This window comes from Egretta garzetta, unplaced genomic scaffold (genome assembly GCF_000687185.1).
Source record: "Egretta garzetta isolate BGI_Z169 unplaced genomic scaffold, ASM68718v1 scaffold105, whole genome shotgun sequence".
In the NCBI taxonomy this organism is placed as follows: domain Eukaryota; kingdom Metazoa; phylum Chordata; class Aves; order Pelecaniformes; family Ardeidae; genus Egretta; species Egretta garzetta.
The window spans coordinates 1,220,756-1,237,179 of NW_009259598.1; the positions used below are offsets into that span (position 1 = coordinate 1,220,756).

General features: G+C 54.0%; 1 protein-coding gene and 1 long non-coding RNA gene across 2 annotated transcripts in view; one reads left to right on the forward strand and one right to left on the reverse strand.

Annotated features, from left to right (window-relative positions):
* Positions 1–899: 899 nt before the first annotated feature.
* The window catches only part of ITPR3 (inositol 1,4,5-trisphosphate receptor type 3), a 47,217-nt gene continuing 31,692 nt past the window's right edge, over positions 900–16,424 (reverse strand). Inside the window, 28 exon segments of the mRNA XM_009638257.2 lie at positions 900–1,645; positions 1,978–2,139; positions 2,660–2,820; positions 3,545–3,710; positions 3,964–4,088; positions 4,515–4,610; positions 5,107–5,299; positions 5,792–5,956; positions 6,074–6,246; positions 6,771–6,896; positions 7,847–8,039; positions 8,542–8,652; positions 9,294–9,380; positions 9,645–9,746; positions 10,004–10,099; positions 10,395–10,505; positions 10,931–11,131; positions 11,778–11,962; positions 12,045–12,219; positions 12,913–13,082; positions 13,313–13,403; positions 13,544–13,652; positions 13,826–13,974; positions 14,111–14,295; positions 15,032–15,152; positions 15,272–15,397; positions 15,705–15,830; positions 15,924–16,175. Coding sequence (XP_009636552.1) covers positions 1,577–1,645; positions 1,978–2,139; positions 2,660–2,820; positions 3,545–3,710; positions 3,964–4,088; positions 4,515–4,610; positions 5,107–5,299; positions 5,792–5,956; positions 6,074–6,246; positions 6,771–6,896; positions 7,847–8,039; positions 8,542–8,652; positions 9,294–9,380; positions 9,645–9,746; positions 10,004–10,099; positions 10,395–10,505; positions 10,931–11,131; positions 11,778–11,962; positions 12,045–12,219; positions 12,913–13,082; positions 13,313–13,403; positions 13,544–13,652; positions 13,826–13,974; positions 14,111–14,295; positions 15,032–15,152; positions 15,272–15,397; positions 15,705–15,830; positions 15,924–16,175 — 4,026 coding nt within the window. The 3' untranslated portion in view covers positions 900–1,576.
* The window catches only part of LOC118452228, a 16,208-nt gene continuing 15,058 nt past the window's right edge, over positions 15,275–16,424 (forward strand). The window contains exon 1 of the long non-coding RNA XR_004841918.1: positions 15,275–15,286. This is a non-coding gene — a long non-coding RNA (uncharacterized LOC118452228). The remainder of the gene's footprint in view (positions 15,287–16,424) is intronic.

Sequence of the window (16,424 nt, forward strand, 5' to 3'; positions counted from 1 at the left end):
AATCACATGTATTTTTCCTTTTGAGAAGACACAGGAGAGGACTGAGGGTGAGTTTGCCATGGTGACAGTGGAACAGTGTGAGAGGTTCACTGAGATTTCAATCAGATGCTGCAGTGCTGTGTGGCTGGTCCAGCTAGCTGTATGTACATCTCCCTCGGCCTGAGGAGAAGGTTCTGTATGGGTTACTGCATATCTTGAGGGATAAAGGTAGGTTTCAATGACGTGTTGGTATATAGGGCAATCAACAAATTTCAAGTGTGATCGGTCCATTGCTGTGGCCTATTTTTATTCCTTTTTAAAGCTTTAATGCTTGCATCAGTGTCTATTCTTGGGAGGCAGAGGCACAGGAGTGCAGTTGGGGTGGCTACAGCAATGCTTGGCTTGGGAAGGCTGAGTGTCTAGAACACGGCTATGCCAGGACTGCGCTTGGCTCCAGGCAGCGCCAACAGCTGCTCCTTTTTATGTATTTGAACAGTGTTTTCCTGGCAAGTAGTGAAAGAATTTGAAACTTTGCAGCAGGCTCTAATCCAAAGCTTCAGAAAACAAGGCTGGTGTTCAAGGTAGTTCTTCAGGGTAGCATTCTTCTTCATCTTCTGACAGGAGCATTGTACAACATTTTAAAGTTTAACATCTGGAGCCGAGAGCCGTGGGTTGTGGAGCACCTAGATAATACAGCCCTGGTTTGGCTTCAGGTCTTTGGATTGTTCTGCATTTCTATTTATAACAGCCCCATTACATACCAGAGTGCACAGGAAGGGCGCTTTCTTTACCATGTTGAAGTTTTTATTACGACATAATTTTGTATTTAATTTAGTTAAGGCAATTTACACTTTAGTTCTTAAGTAACAATAACAAAAAAAATAACAACAACAACAAAAAAAAGGAAAACCAGAGATGAAACTAAAACACAGGACACCCCTTCACAGTGAACTCCTGTAAACCTGCAGTCTTCTACTACTACTGCCCCAATGTTCTTGGTCCACAGAAGGCAAAAAACTAGTTTGCACTAGTACAACCTTGGATACTCATCTGGTGAGTTAAATAAAGAAATCCATCTCCTGGACTTTAGCTCCTCTTTACTGCACCACAGCGATGAACACAATTCTTTAAATGGAGAAGGATCAGCATGGAGCAGGTACAGCAAATACGATGGCTGGTTTGCAAAGATCCACATGTACTAGTGCCACTCTTGGAATAAGTTAAATATTGCAGCCCTACAGCTAGTTACACCACACCTGAGGTGGAGGCCATCAGAATGTAGCGCAAGGAGATAAAGATACAACCCTCCACATTTGCAAAATAAAGAGTTATTGCAATGAGGAATAAAAGTCCTGTATAATTTATCTTCCTACAAGGGCATTAGAGTAACGTGTGGGTCCAGGTATCGTGAGGAATCCTGGCCAATCCCTGGTTCCTGAATTGCTTACAAGCGCTCTAAGGAAAATGCTGACTGGGAAGCCCTTCTGCACGGTCCACCTTTCTCCGACAGTGATGTCCATGCACGGAACCCAGGAATAAGCAGCCTCGCTTGCTTGTGTAGTCCCTCGGTGGGCAAAGCCGATGCTTCTTCTCCGTCTTAGTGGTTCATGGTATTCTGGACGTCCACAAACCCCATCCTTTGTCTGCGCTTCCGTTGCTCTGTCATCTAGAGTTCAAACAGGGACATGAGTGAGGTAGGAAACCAGGCTGCCTTCCTATTCACTACTGTGCTCCGGGTGTGACTGACCAGGCTGCTTTAAGCATCTGCCAGAAGCCCCTGGGAGTTGGACTGGCTGATGAGGAAGTAAAGCATCAAAAACCACTTGTCCCAAGCATCCCTGTCCCCCCCGCAAAGGAGCTGCAAGAGCCCTTTGCTTTGTGTCTGAAGCTGTGATGGCTTGGGCTGGTTCTGCCTCCTGTTCCTCGCAATCGGCATCTATTTTGGTAAGGATAGTGAGTTTCTACCGTCAGGTGTTCCTGTTTTTAAGCATTTAGTACCTGTTCCTTCAGCTCATTCAGCTGGGAGGTGAGATGGGACACCAGCTTCATCGTGGTGTTGAGTTTGTCTTGAAGGTTTCGGATCTCATTCTGTTCCCCTTCCCCTTCATTGCTGACCAGCGACATGGCTCGCATCCGGGGGAACCAGTCAAGGTTCTTATTCTGGAAAGGCGACCATGGAGAATGGGAATTGGAGAGGGGGTGAGGAGGAGGGAGGAGACCTGGTAGGATTTGACAGGAAGCCTGCCTGTGCTTAGGGATTAAAGACATTCTCAAAGGCTCCTCTCCTCTGTATCTTTGCAAATTCTCTACTAATATCCCTTTCTAGCTTTTTTTTTTTTTCTTACAGCTCTCAGGGCTCAAGTTCAGAAGTTTATCTTTTCTAAATTTCCTTCCCCTCCTCCCTTCTGGCCTTGAAGTCACCCTCTCTACTGCTAGATCCTGCCCTTGGGTCTCTCCATAAACACACAGTACAAAACATCAAACAGACAACATGGCGTTGGCCGAGACGGCGAAGTGCAGAGAACCAGCTAAGAACAATCTAAGGCACCACCAACATTGTTAAACATTTTCCAGAAGCTCCTTTTCAAACCTGTTCTTCTTTGGCAAGTCCCTGGTTCCCAAACATTCCCCCAGGGCAGGCAGGTTGCAGTAGGGAGAGCTGCCCCGTGGAGACAGGTACCTTTATCATCTGTGCCACGTAACTCTCCGGCCCCGTGTAGTCTGTCTTGTTCTTCACTCGCACCAGCACTATGAAGTACAAGTAGTTCCACATGTTGTGCTCGTACTTAATGTGCTCCTCAAAGGACACCGTCTTGTTGTCAAACTTGTCCCTTTCGAGTCCTGGGAAAGGCGGTCAAGAAGGGAGATGGTGGGAGGGAGGGGAGGGAAGAAGTGAGCAAGCGAACAAATGTGAAGGGAAGCACAGCTAATTGCATCCTCTCTCAGGTGTGACTTTCCAGAAGTGCTTTTAATAATTAGTTGGCATTTAGCACACACAACAAGTGTCCAAAACAGGGGAAATAACGCAGTTGTGTATTCAGGAGGCTTCTATTTAAAGTACAGCAAGCTATGCTTCCTGCCTACGTATCTAAAAGCACAAAATGCACCCAGTGGAGCTTTTAAAAAAAAAAAAAAAACAAAAAAACACCCAGCTAGACTTATTGGGTTTTTCCCTTTTTTTGGATGCCTTCCTGTGACTGAAAGCATTCCAGAACATGTTCTGTATTTTATTTCCTTAGTAATATGGTTGGGTTTTTTTTTTTTTTCTTCCACTGGCTAAGTGATGGTCTCAGGAGTGAGAAGATGCACAGCGACAAGAACTCCGCGATGTGGCGTTTTAGTTTAACACTTCATTAACAGAAGGCGAGGAACACTACAGCCAATTTCCCCGCTCAGTTTGTGTCCTTGGTTAAGCCTCCTCACACTGCAGCGACCCCTCAGTGAACAGATTTAAGTTTCGCTGTGAACCAAATGAAAACCAGAAACCAGCTGAAACTCCTTTTCTTCCCTCGACCTTAGGAAGAGCTTTGGGGCGATTCCTATAGACCGAGGTCCCAGCGCTCACCACATATGAAGCAGGTAGTCTTCAGTATCTCCTCCTTCTTCTGCTTCTCGCTCCTGAGGTCAGCAAAAGTGTCAATAATGACCCCAAAGATGAGGTTAAGGACGATGATAATGACAATAAAGAAGAAGAGGAGGTCGTAGACAACTCGAGCAGGGAACAAGGACTCCTGTAATGGATGAAAGGGGTGAGCGTGTGTCTCTTGTGCACCGTTCCTCCAGCCACGCCGCCTGTGCGGCCGTGGGCTGAGGGTACCAGGAGTGGAGGAATAAGAGGGATGTGATAGGGGAAGAGATGGGGAAAGCACTGGGGGATAGAGCTGGATGTGTCGCAGCTCCCAGGGAGGGAGGGCAGCTGCACAGCAGTATATGCAGCAGGATTTAGCAGAAAAAAAAGGGGTCCCGCGTGCTGCCCAAACTCACATCCTTTGATGGCTTGCGCAGAATGTCACCCACGCCCCCGCCGTTCCTCAGGCCGTGGTTCAGGACAGTGACGATGCACATGAGCAGCGTGTCGCAGGCGCGCTCCCACTGGTCAGCGTCTGTTTCTAGAGAACCGGAGCGGGGAAACAAAAGCAAAAATGCCAGAGCATAGACAGGGCAGAAGTATGGCAAAGAATCCAGAGCTACAGGGATGACTTTTGCTGCAGTGGCAAATCTCCTGGGAGCAGATGCTCGTCATGGATCTCCCAACCAGCAACCTCCCAGCAGCTCCTCCAGCTTGCTGCTTGCTGTGGAGGTGTTTGGCTGAGTGCTCCTGAAGCTCCCACTTGCTTTATGACTAAATTGAATCTACAGCAACGTTTTTTATGCCAGGGTCAGTGCAAAATTTACAGGCCTCTTGCCTAATACATGCCAGAAAGTGGGCTGTTTCCATCTTTGAAAAGTTAGGATTTTTCTGAGCTTGCTGACGAACCAGGCAGCCCATCCACTCTGCCACCACCAGAGGTGACCTTTCGAACGAGCTCGCTTACCTTCCAAGGCAGTGGGCACAGCCGAGCAGCTGATTTTGTCACTGCTGCAGGACTCCATGAAGGTCTCCATGTTCTTCTGCATCCCCAAGGTGGCACCTGCAAGTAAAAGAGACCACGGCGCTGTCAGAGCCTCCGCTTGCCTTAGTAAAGCTCTTCACTGCTGTTACGGGTGCTTTTCAACTGCCTCTTCTTGCAGCTTTCAAGCTTCTTGAAAAACAGTTGCTTTGCACTCCCCTAGCCTTTTCTTGGCTTTCAATCTTTTGCTCAAGTTTCAGTAAGACCTCTACAGTGCTAAAACTTGATTTGTAGCTGTCCACCCCCGTCTCTGCAGTCACTCCTAGCCCCAAAACCGCGCTCTGTGCAGCACAAGGTCCCCAAGTCGCCACAGGCAGCTGCCTTCTCTGCCAACCCCAAAACCAAAAAACCAAACCCCATGATGCAGGCACACACACACGGACATGTGCAGGCTTTTGCAGCGGGGAGGGAGCAGGGTCTCATGCAATGGTCCAGCTGTAGGAGGGGGGGGCCCACGCTCTGCCTGGCCCCTCTGTAGCCCAAGCGCTGCAGCCAACAAGGGCAAGGGCTGAACAACCTTTGGCTTTGCTGTCCGGCAGCCGGTCCACCTCCAGGATGAAGTCATCCTTCAGGAACAGGAAGCCCACGATGGAGAAGAGGTAGACAAGGATGAGAGCCAGGAGGGCTGTCAGCAGGATGGAGCGGCCGTTCCGCGTCACGCTTTTGATGACATTAAACAAGGTCTCCTCACGGTAGATCAAGTCAAACAGCTGAAAAGACCCAGGAGCAAAGAAATGCCATGGGGTGCTTTTCTTGATAATGCCTGGCCTACCTATATCCCCTTTTATCCTGAGATCTTGGCTCACTCAGCAGACCTTGACTAACTTTCATATAAAGCATTTAAGTTTCCCCGCTTACTGTAGGGAAGCAGAGAGGAATAAAGTGACTTAAGCACAGCAGGAGAGCCAAGAATAGGACACATGGACCCTGCCTCTGCCCTCACCAGCTCACGTTGTCTCCCAGCTGACCCAGATAAAGTACACAGTAGAGATTAGAAAGAGAGAGATAGCAAAAGACCAGGAGAGAGACAGTAATAGATACTGTCGGAAGGCAGAAAGATCAGCCTACGCAAAGATTAGAGCACGGTGAATTGTTCTCACTGCTGTTATCAATCAGCCCCTGGAAGGTGTCACAGGAACCTTCTAGCTCCTAACAGGGCAGACTGGCTACCTCCACACCCCAAACCTCTGCATTTATTGTACCAGGATGCTGTAGAAGAGTTCATGCACAAAGAGTCCCAGGACGCTCGTCACGATGTAGCCAACATGGTAAAGAAATTCCACATCCATGATCATGGCCTTGTAGCCTCGGATGAAGGTCCCACGATTGCCCACGAAGCTCACCACAAACACAATCTTGTTGGTCAGCTGGGGGACAACCAGAAATGGGAAGGAGTGGGGTTTGCTGCACTTTATGAATGCAGAACAGCCTCCTCCGTCATGGGCTGCTGCGCTGTTTTGCCAGCCAGCACATGGAGAACTTACATTGAGAGCTCCCAGTATGTTCAGCGTGAGTCCAATCCCCAAGTAATAAATCGATCGCAAGATCAGTGCCACGAGGAGCGGTCTGACGCCATAGCGCTTAGTGAACAAGGCCATGATGGAGAAGCAGATCAGAAGCCAGAAGAGCAGCGAGATCAGTGGGGAATCCAGCACTCCTGGGAAGAGAAGACCCACAGCAATTAAATGGCAAGAGATTAAATGCATGCTGCCAATTGGACACTGTGCTGCTGCCCAGACTGTCCAGAAGAACTAACGTGCTGATTATCAGAGGGAAGAAAGAAATCATGCTTGCCTGCAGAGACTAGTATTGACTAAGATGGTCCTTGCTGATACATTTTTCTAACATCTTTTATCCGAGATCTCAAAACCACTGTAAATGGTGGAGGCTTTGCCTGACAGCAGGTACGTAATTCTGTCATCGCTTCCCCCGTTTTACAGCGGAAAAGGGAAAGCACAGCCCAGGGAGAAGAGACTTTTCCTTAAGAAGGAAGCAGTGGGAGGGCTGGCAACTGAAATCTTGACTCAATCCCTTCTTTTGACCAGCAGAAAGGACCTGGGGCTTCAGGAGTCAAAAGGAGACTGAGGGTGGGGGGAGTACAGGTAAGGGGACCAGTTTTCCTGCTTAGGAAGGTCCCCTCTTCCTTCCACCTCGAGGAGCAGCAGATGCTGGGGCACTTACCCATGGAAGTGGCTTCAACGTAGGGGTAGAAGAAAGCAATGATTATGTTGATGAAGACAGCTAGGTTGAAGGAAATGCTTCCCCAGAGTGTCATTCTGCGGGAGAACCAGTACATCAGCGGCATGCCTGGAGGGAGAGGAGGCAGACACCCAAATCTCAGCCAACCTCGTGCCAACTGGGGAAGGCTTTGTCCTCCCAGACATCTGAAGGGCTCGGCTCAGTACAGCCAGCGGGCCCGGGGGGACCCCTGCCCCCCACTTCCTTCAACACGTTAATAAAACCTCCCTCCTCATCTGCTGACATAGGAGGTAAGTTCAAAATGTTAGCGCTGACATTTCTTGGCTTCTTGGCCCTTTGACCTGCTCTGGCACCTCGGAATCAGATCGTCTCCCTTCTCCTCCTCCCCCTCCTCCCCATCTCCTACGGCCTCGTCCTTCCGAACAACAGCGTCTTTGTGTTTTCAGTGCTGGTGCTCGGTCCCAGAGGAGACCCAGCCAGCAATTTCCCATCCATACTGGAAACTTGTTTCCTGCTGAATTCCTAAGATAGTTTTGACTGGATCTGCAAGCGGTTTCAGAGCTGCTAGGCTGAGCTGCATCGCAGTATGCTATGAGTCTTTATTGAGCTCCTGTTATTTTAAGCCAGGATTTCCATCCTGATGCAGCCCTGAAAGCACCTAAGCAGGTCTGCGGGGTGCAAAGAAACAAGTTTTATTTCCCATATGTAGCTGCTAGATCCTGGCTTAGAAGGCAAATGAAAACAAATGAAGGGAGGGCTTTGCAAGGGAAAACACCTGCGGGTGTAATCGCAGGGAATGTGCTGTAGGATGCATTTCAGACTACTGAGGAGCTGCACTACCAGGCAGGGAAGGAAACACATCCCTGGGATCTTGATTAACCTTTTCTCCCTGCAAACTGCCGAGCAGGTTGTGCTCTACAGAGCAGAAGGAGCTCCGAGATGTGATTTCCAGGCTGCTGCCAGGGTTTGCAGCCCTCTCAAACTGCCTCCCACTTTCACAACAGGGGCTATTCAACGTGCCCGCGCTGGCCCAAAGGGAAGGTCTGGTTTGCTCTTACTGCGCAGTTTCTTCTGCCATTCCATCTCGTTGTGGAGGAAGGACGACTGGTCGAAGAAATCACTGACTTTGCTGCCCTGCTCGTCCTGCTCCGTGGTGGTGAAGAGCCGGTACTTGGTCTCCCTGGTGAGGAACTCGCAGATGCCAGGCACGGGGAAGATGATCTGCTCCATGCTTCGGTCCAGGCGCACAATCTGCAGGAAGCAGGGGGAAGGAGAGGGTGCCATCAGATCCTGCCCCTGCCACGCTTTGGTTTCCTTTTTCCTACACCCAGCTGTGCCTTCTCCTCCTCCCTCCCGCTCCACTGGGATCCAAATATCACCGGCCGCTCGCCCTAATGCTACAAATCGACCCAGCCAAGGCAGCCCTGCCCGTGCCGGAGGAAGGCTGCGAGCGCGTGAACCCTCCTGGCCCATCTGCAAGGGGATCCATGCCGGCAGGCGGCCAAATCGGCTGCATCCCTGCTGCTGCTGGGAGAAAAAGGAAGGGTCCGGGGGGGGCAGCTCATGCCCTCGGCTCCTCACAGGCTCTGTCAACGCCTCCAGCTCTCTGCAGAGCAAAAGTCCTCTCTGCTTCTTGCCAGAACAGGGATAGGAAGGCTCCCGGTGCAAATTAACTGGGCACGAGGCAGCTGGGGCACCCATGGGATTCACCGACCGTGTGTACACCGGCAACCCAACGGCTAACAGGTCTTGCCTCAATTTGGGATGTGTGTTTCTCGTAATACGCCAGCGGATCCTCCTCTTCCTCCTGGACCGGGGCCGTCGACTTCAGCATCTGCGTCAGCTGCTTGTTATTGAGGCTGAGCTGGGATGCGGGGAGAGGGAGAGAGGATGAGAGTGGCCTCAGCCGCGGGAGTCAGGTCTAATGCTGCGCTTGACAACAGCGTTCCTCAAAATCTGCCGAAGCTGATGAGGTTTCAGGGAAAAGCAAATGAATTAAAGCTTCCTAAAGAGATACGAGCTCTCCCTGAGGTGACAGACATTCGATTCCCGGCAATAATTACATCCAAATGGTGCTAATCCGCAAATTACAAATCAATGCCCATAAAACCCCAGGGAAATCATATTACTGCTGAATCTTGTTTGGGATCTAAGGTACACAGGCAAGAAATGACAGCAAAGGACTCAGCCCTTCCTTTTCTGAAGGGAAGGGGAGACAGTGGGTACCAGCAGGACCCCACCAGGGCCACCAGCCTGTGCCAGCAGCGAGCTGGATGTCACCCTGCCAGCCCCACAAAGCCAGCTCTCCGCACGCCTTCAGACTTGTCGGTTTGGCTACGAGGGCACTGAGAAGTCTTTCATTCCCTGGGGAATACCAAACCCCATCAAATCTTAAACAACAAAACCCAGGGTGGCTCAGCAAGGGTGGGAGACTCTTGGCAATCTCCGGTCAGGGTGAGGGCAGCTTGGAGGGGCTCTGCCTCCGTTCCCGAGACCCCTCCATACCATGGACGAGATGCCCTCCTCCTCCTCCTCCTGGATTCGCTTCACCGGCTTCAGGAGCTGCTGCAGAGACTTATTGTGTCGGGACAGCTAGAAGAGTGACAGCGATAGCTGGTGAGCACGGGCTGGCGAGCAGCCACGGGGGCACAGGGGAGCGGGACGGCCGGCAAGCCCGGGTGCTGGCTTTTCACAGGAACCAAAAGCACATTTCCCAGCCATGGCTCCCCAAGGAGGCCAGCCTGGCTGGAGGAAATGTAAATAAATATAGAGAAAAATGTGCAAACCAGTGAGCGGGAGCCCAGCACGGCACAGGGAGCCCAGCCTGGCAGGGACCCTGCTGTCACAGCTCAGTACCTGCAGCGCCAGTATATAAATGTTGTGGCCAACTTCCCGGGGGGAGACCTCGGCATTTTCACACTCCTCCTCCTGCAGATAGGCCTTCTTAATCACGTCGACCTGGAAGGCAGCAGGGGAGAAGCTCACTGTCCCTCATCTGCTTCATTTTCCTCCTCTGGCCACAAATGGCTCTGGGAAAACCATTCGGCCAGGATGCTCGTGCAGAAGGCGGCAACCAGCAGCATGGCAGACGAGATGTTATTGGGTTGCAAACCAGAAACTGCATCAGGCCCCCCAGGCAGAAGAGGTCCGGGGATGGGGGGGGAGGCTGGGGGCTCAGCGGGGCAGGGCTGGGGTGTTTCACTGTCAGCCCTTACCAGCTCCTGCGGGCGGAGGCTGATGAGGATCCGCTCGGCGTTTTCGCTGTCGTGTCTGCTCTCCATGAGGGCCAAGAGGAGCTTGGAGGCATTGTCCTGGTGAGGAGAAGCCCTTGCTGAGGGGAGCTGTGCCCTGCCACTGCCCAGGGCTTCGGAGAGGGCAGAAACCCCCCCATGTCCTGGTCAGCCACAACTCCCCTGTGCTTAGAGGCACCCGAGCCTCACGCAGTGGACATGCACCAGCCCTGTCCCACCAAGAAGCCCCCATGCTCCCATAACTCAAGGACCGGACCCGTGCACGGTCCCCTGGCACACCCCACGGCCATGCCAGCAAGCCCACGCAGTGACACACACACGCACACCCCCCACCCCAGCCTGAGGCTCTGCCGACCTTCAGCTGCAGGACCAGGTCCATCCGGTACTTGCAGAGGGGGCTGATGTCGTTAAGGATGAGGGCGGTGATGATGTCGATCCCATTGGACTCGTGGGTCACGATGCAGCTCTGGGGGGGGCAACGCAATGTGGTATCCCACAGATGCTGCCAGCCCTCCCAGCCTCACACTCCAACGCAGCCCGGGTCCGAAATGGTGCCCTGCCTACAGCGCTGACTGATCCCCCCAGGAGCCCCAACCCCCCATCTCCCTGGGAAGGGCACCATTTGCACTGCTGTATTATTTAACCCCCATATGCATCCCCATATTCTCTAGCCAAGCAGTCGCCCATAACCCGTGCAGCTTCCCTGTGCACCCTGGCATCCTCTGCTGCCCATGTTCTGCTCCTGTTCACACCCTAAAACCCAAAGCTGGTTCTGTCCCTGCTGTTTTCCCACACATCCCCCCCCAGAATCCTCCCTTGAGCATCCCTATCAGTGGTGAAACTCCCCAGGCATGCCGGGAACGACCCAGACCTGCAGGGATACCCACAGACCTGGTTCTCATGGCAGGGCCCTTGGCAGTACTCGGTCAGGGTCTCCAGGGTCTGGGTGATGAGGGCCACGTTGTACTCGTTGATGTAGAGGCCCAGCAGCCCCAGCCCCCCCGTGGTGCTGCCACACATGATGTCGAGGAACTGCAGCGTCTCACACACCAGGTTGTAGTTGGTTTTGTTGTTCTGGCACCGGAGGAAGTTCTGCCGAGCAAAGCCTGCAGTTAAAGGGCTGAGCAGCATCACTCGGATGGGGGGGCAGTGCTGATCCCCCTCCCAACACCCCCTCCAGCTGCAGTTCAATGGAGTATTGGGCTGGGGCCACCCCTGTAACGTACAGACCTCCAAGAGCAGCACCCAGTCCCACAGACACAGTTGTGCTGTGAATGGATGCTCCCACAACACCAAAAGTTAGAATCGTAGAATGTTTTGGGTTGGAAGGGACCCCTAGAGGTCACCCAGCCCAACCCCCCTGCAGGAGCAGGGACACCTTGAACCACATCAGGTTGCTCACAGCCCCGTCCAACCTGGCCTGGAATGTTCCCAGGGACGGGGCCTCCACCCCCTCTCTGGGCAACCCCTGCCAGGGTTTCACCACCCTCACTGTAAAGAATTTCTTCCTTAGACCCAGTCTAAACCTCCCCTGCTTCAGTTTAAAGCCATCCCCCCTTGTCCTGTCACAGCGGGCCCTAAAAGTTGTGGGTGGTGGGTTTGCAGATGGGAAACTGAGGCACAGAGTGGCTGGTGCAGTGGCTTTTCAGACCGAATTGGGGCAGAGCTCAGCCTTCCCACCCCCCTGTCCCATGGCCTCTGTCCTCACCCCCCCACCCTAGCAGCCCCCGTAACCAACCTGCAGGTCCCGGTTGTGGTTCTCACAGAGCAGTTGCAGGAACCGCAGGATAGGCTCCATGATCAGGACCGTCACCCCCATTTCGTTGTTCTGACCCTGCTCCCCGGTGTCATGGCCCTTCCGAAACCCAATGGCCATTGGGTATCGGGAGGGGGTGCCAGGCATCACGAAGGCATCTCCTCGTCCTAGAGGGCAATCCCACCTCATTAGCGTCAGGCTATCCAACAAGATGGACATTGGCTCTACCAAGGGGACATAGCCCTGTACCTTTGATGCCCGGGTCAGGCTCATCTTTGTCCTCACGAGGCTTGTTCCCGATGTCACTCATGTTCACAGACACTGTAGACTTGGTCTCCTGCTGCGCCTTCTTCATCCGGTCGTGCAAAACTTTGAAGAACTTCTCAGACTTCTTGTCGCTCGTCATGAGGTTGTAGAATGATTTCTGGGAGGAGGGAAGACAGCTCTTCAGGTCTCCATCACAGGGTCCAAACCATCCCTGCCTGCCCCTCTGCTTTGGTAGCCTCCAGCACTCAAGACCTTGTTTGAGACAACCTGGAGAGCACGTTTATTCCCATACAACAGCCCTGGACATCACAGTCCTCTTGGATTTACAGGGGTGGATTGTCCCCTGCCGCTGTGCTCTCTGTTACCCTAAAATCAGGGTTAGGGACAGAGCGAGCAGCGATTACAGCGGCTCCAGGCCTGGAACCCTGTTGGGTATTGCACATACAATTAATTTGTCAGCTTCCCTCTGATAAAGGAGTCAAGATAACCCACGAGGTATCACCCAAGAGCTGCAGCCCTAAGCCATTTTAGCAACACCCGGCAGAGGGCATCAGCATTACTCCAGAAACAACCTGCAACAACCTGTCTCTTCCCCAGCATCCAGCCCTCCAGCTCCATCCACCCAGTTGGAAAACACAAAACCAGACAGATTTCTGCAGTCCCTCCTCTGGACGGCCAGCAAACACATGCCACCAAACAGTATTTTGGCAAAACCAGGGGCCAACCCAGGGTGGAGGATGGCCCTGCACCCACGTCTGCCATGTGCTGGGACAGTTACGCTGCAGACATCAAACCGTGGCTGCCCAATCCCCCCAGGACTGGCGCCCACCGCGCAGCTGGGGCTCAGCACCTGGATCTCGGTGTTGCCGCCGTCCAGCAGCCGGATGGCAAGCAGGATGCTCTCTTGGAAGATCTTCTCGTTCTTGGTGTTCATGATGAGGTCAGCCACCAGCTTGGTGGCCCCTTCTCGGTCCAGCCGGCACTGGACAGCGGCGATAGCGGACCAGTCCTGGTCCTGGCCTGCAGGAGAGGACAGGGATGGATGTGAGGCAGGAGAATGAGCACAGCTCAATCACTGCCAAGGGCATCTCAGTCCTGTCCCTTCATCTCCCCAAATCCTTTAGTCCCATGGAGGTGGGGGCATGGCAACCAGCTACAGACCTGATCCCATCATAGCTTGGGAGCAGGGAATTCGAGGTGTGCATGAGCAGTGCAGAGAGACAGGGAAGGAGCAGGAGAGGGGCACTCACCTCCCCCAGCAGCATCCACAATTTCCCCTTTGGAGCTGGACTTCTTGTTCTGCAGGTAATTGTTCAGGAGCATTTTCCGCAGCAGGTTGCCCTGCCAAGACAAATAATTGTCATGAGGCTTCCACCACCAGGGCCACCACTAGAGCAGAAGGAGGCCGAGCACCCATGGGCTGCAGCGGGGAGGGCACAGCCTGGGAAGCGGGGGCTGCGCAGAGGGACCATGGTGCTCACCCTCTCGCCGTACTTGTTCCTCTTCACCAGCATCTGCTGCAGCGTCCTCAGCACCTTGATGCACAGCTTCTCCTCCGTCTCCATGAGGTCCTTGGTGTGCTGCACCAGCCTGGCACAGCAGAGTCATCGTCACACAGACGAGACGGACAAGGGGGTCCCTGAGGGAACCGTCCCCGCCATCCCTCCAGGCTGCAGGCACACACCGGGATGCACAACCCACCCACAAAGGAGGAAGGTCACCAGCCCTTCCCAGCACTCCCAGCAATCCCAAAGCATCCTCACTTGGACAGGAAACCTCCGCTCTCGCATCGCTGAAATGCCTCCGTCCCCTCCATGAAAAGCAGCTCTGGCCGGTGGAGGACATCCACCAGGACAGACAGCTCAGCCTCCACCAGGGGTTTCAAGCGATCCTCCAGGGCATTGATGATGTCCTACAAGTCACAGCACACACCTTTAGGGCCAATGCACGCCTAGGAGACACGAGCACGGGAGAGGGACCCCTGCAACGCCAGCGCCTTCTCACTATCATGCACTGATCCATGCTGCCCCCGCCTCCCCACCCCATACCTGCAGCTTCTCTATGATATTCTTGTAGTCCCACTGGTTGGGGGTGGCGGAGACGCGGGGGAAGGTCCGCGTGGCCGTTTTGTAGTTGGACGTGTTCCTCTGCACGGTGCTGGTGGAGCTGCTGTTGAGCAGGGAGCTGACGTGGGCATCCAGGTCCATGGGCAGCGCGATGGAGCGGCTCTTGGCTGCAGGAGATGGAGCCAGGGTTGGGGACAACCACGACCCAGCCCACCCCATCAGCTGGGTCCTACCACACTGCCTGGGGCCAGGCACCCCTTCATTTGCAGCAGAGAATGGTTTGGGTTAAACACAAGAGTAAATTCCTCCAGGCTCGTGAGGGGTGGAGCATTTCCATCCCTCCCTCCCCACTGCAACATAACATTGCCCACAGCCCCCCCAGTCCAACCGTAGGATGGGAAGAGGCACCACCTCCCGGTTTTGGTTGGGAAAGCCCAGCATGGAGATGTTATAAGCACCGTGCCTCAAATGACAAAGGGAAATCCCCACCCAGTGTCTAACCACCGAGCAATCCTTTTCACCGGCTGACTCAGTGCTAACAACCCTTGTCCTGAGTCAGGCAGCCACAAGCAAGCTGAGGGCAAAGTCCTGGCAAGGGAAAACCACCATAAATGCTGGCTTTGTTTCCAGGCCCTTCACCTGCACGGACACAGCAGGGATCTCCCAACCAAGTCCAGGCTTCGGTTACCCCCACACCACCCTGCTCACCCCTGGAGATGTAGCTCAAAAAGCAGAGCCAAAAGCAGAGCTCAACCTCCCCATTCCCAGCCAGCAGCCTCTCCCGGGGCGCCCTGCCGAGCCCCGCAGCAGGGACAGTGGCTCTTGCTGGCTGTGGGAGCCATGGGGTGGCTGTGTCCTCCTGGTTGGTGGGGAACAGAGCATGGCCCTGGCGTGGCTCCTTACCGACCATGGCCAGCGTGCGGATGCAGGCTTCCACCGAGCTCTTGTGCTGCTGCTGCAGCCAGGGGCACTCCAGCAGCCTCATGGTGGACTGGAGAAGCTGCACCACAATGGTCTGGTGGGTCTGAAGGAGAGAGCAGGCAGGTATGTATCTGTGCAAGGCATGTCCAGACCTTGTTTTGGGGGGCTCGATGAGCTGCTTTCCTCCCCCAGCCATGGCCTGTCCATGCAGCACCTTATTACCTGCAGCGAGGTGCTGTTCTCTGAGAAGGGGGAGCTGAAGAACGCGTTGATGGTGTCCAGCACCACCGTCAGCACGTACTTCTCCAGCGTAGGGTCTGGCAGGCGTTTCTCTCGCTTCTTGCACATCTGTGAGGAGAAGGGAGGATGCTGATGGCACTAGGGCGAGATAAGCACGTGTCCTGGCTGGATGCTGCTGGCATGTAGTGCTGCTGGGGCCTTGCTGAGCTGAAGGACGTGGCTGGTGACACAGCTCCCAGGTCTACCCCAGAGAGCCCTGACTGCTCCCCAGCCCCTAGTGTGGCAGCTACACAAGTCCTCATGGTGCCCATGCCCCATGTCTGGCTCCCCAGGAGCCTCGGTGACACCAGCGCATCCCCATCCAATATAGCAGCCATTGCTGCTGGGTCCCTCCCACCCAACCCTCCCCACGCACCCAGGCCATGTCCAGGGTGAAGTTCTCAAAGAGAGTCCAGATGTGGTTGCTGGTGTAGATCTCCTTCATCTCCACCTCTGTGTCCACATAGCAGTGGTTGACAAAGTTCACGTAGGCCATCTTCACCTGCCAGGGAGGGATGGAGGGGGGCACAGGCACCATCAGGAGAAGGCAATCAGTGCAAAGCCACCGGCACCCTCCTCACTGGGCACCCCATACCTCAGTGATGCAGTCCTCATGGGTCACCACCCGCACCACGTCCTCCAACGGCAGCAGGGATGTGCACTTGATCTCTGTGTAGACATTCTTGCCCTCAGCGCAGGCAGCCAGCAGGTCCACCAGTGAGATGTGGTACATCAGCGGGCTGTTCTCCTCCACCCCATCCCTAGCCGCCGTCATCATCTCCAGAAGAGTGGCCAGCGAAGCCTTGTCATTGTAGAAAACCACCACATCATCCCCAGCATTGGTGAGCTGCAAGGAAGGGTCAGTGGTCACCGCTCCAAGGAAGGAGGGTCAGAAACCTCGCAAGGCAGAAAACGGTGTCCTCTGCAGCGGAGCGATGAGAGGCAGCAGCCGGTGATGGGTGAAAGGGAAAACCGGGCATTTGCAGTGCAATCAAAAACCACAGCTTGTGGGACTCCAAAATGGGACTCTTGGACCTTGCATTAAGCTCCTGGAGATGTTTCCTACTCCAGGGAGAAGTCAGCATGGCCGGGAACG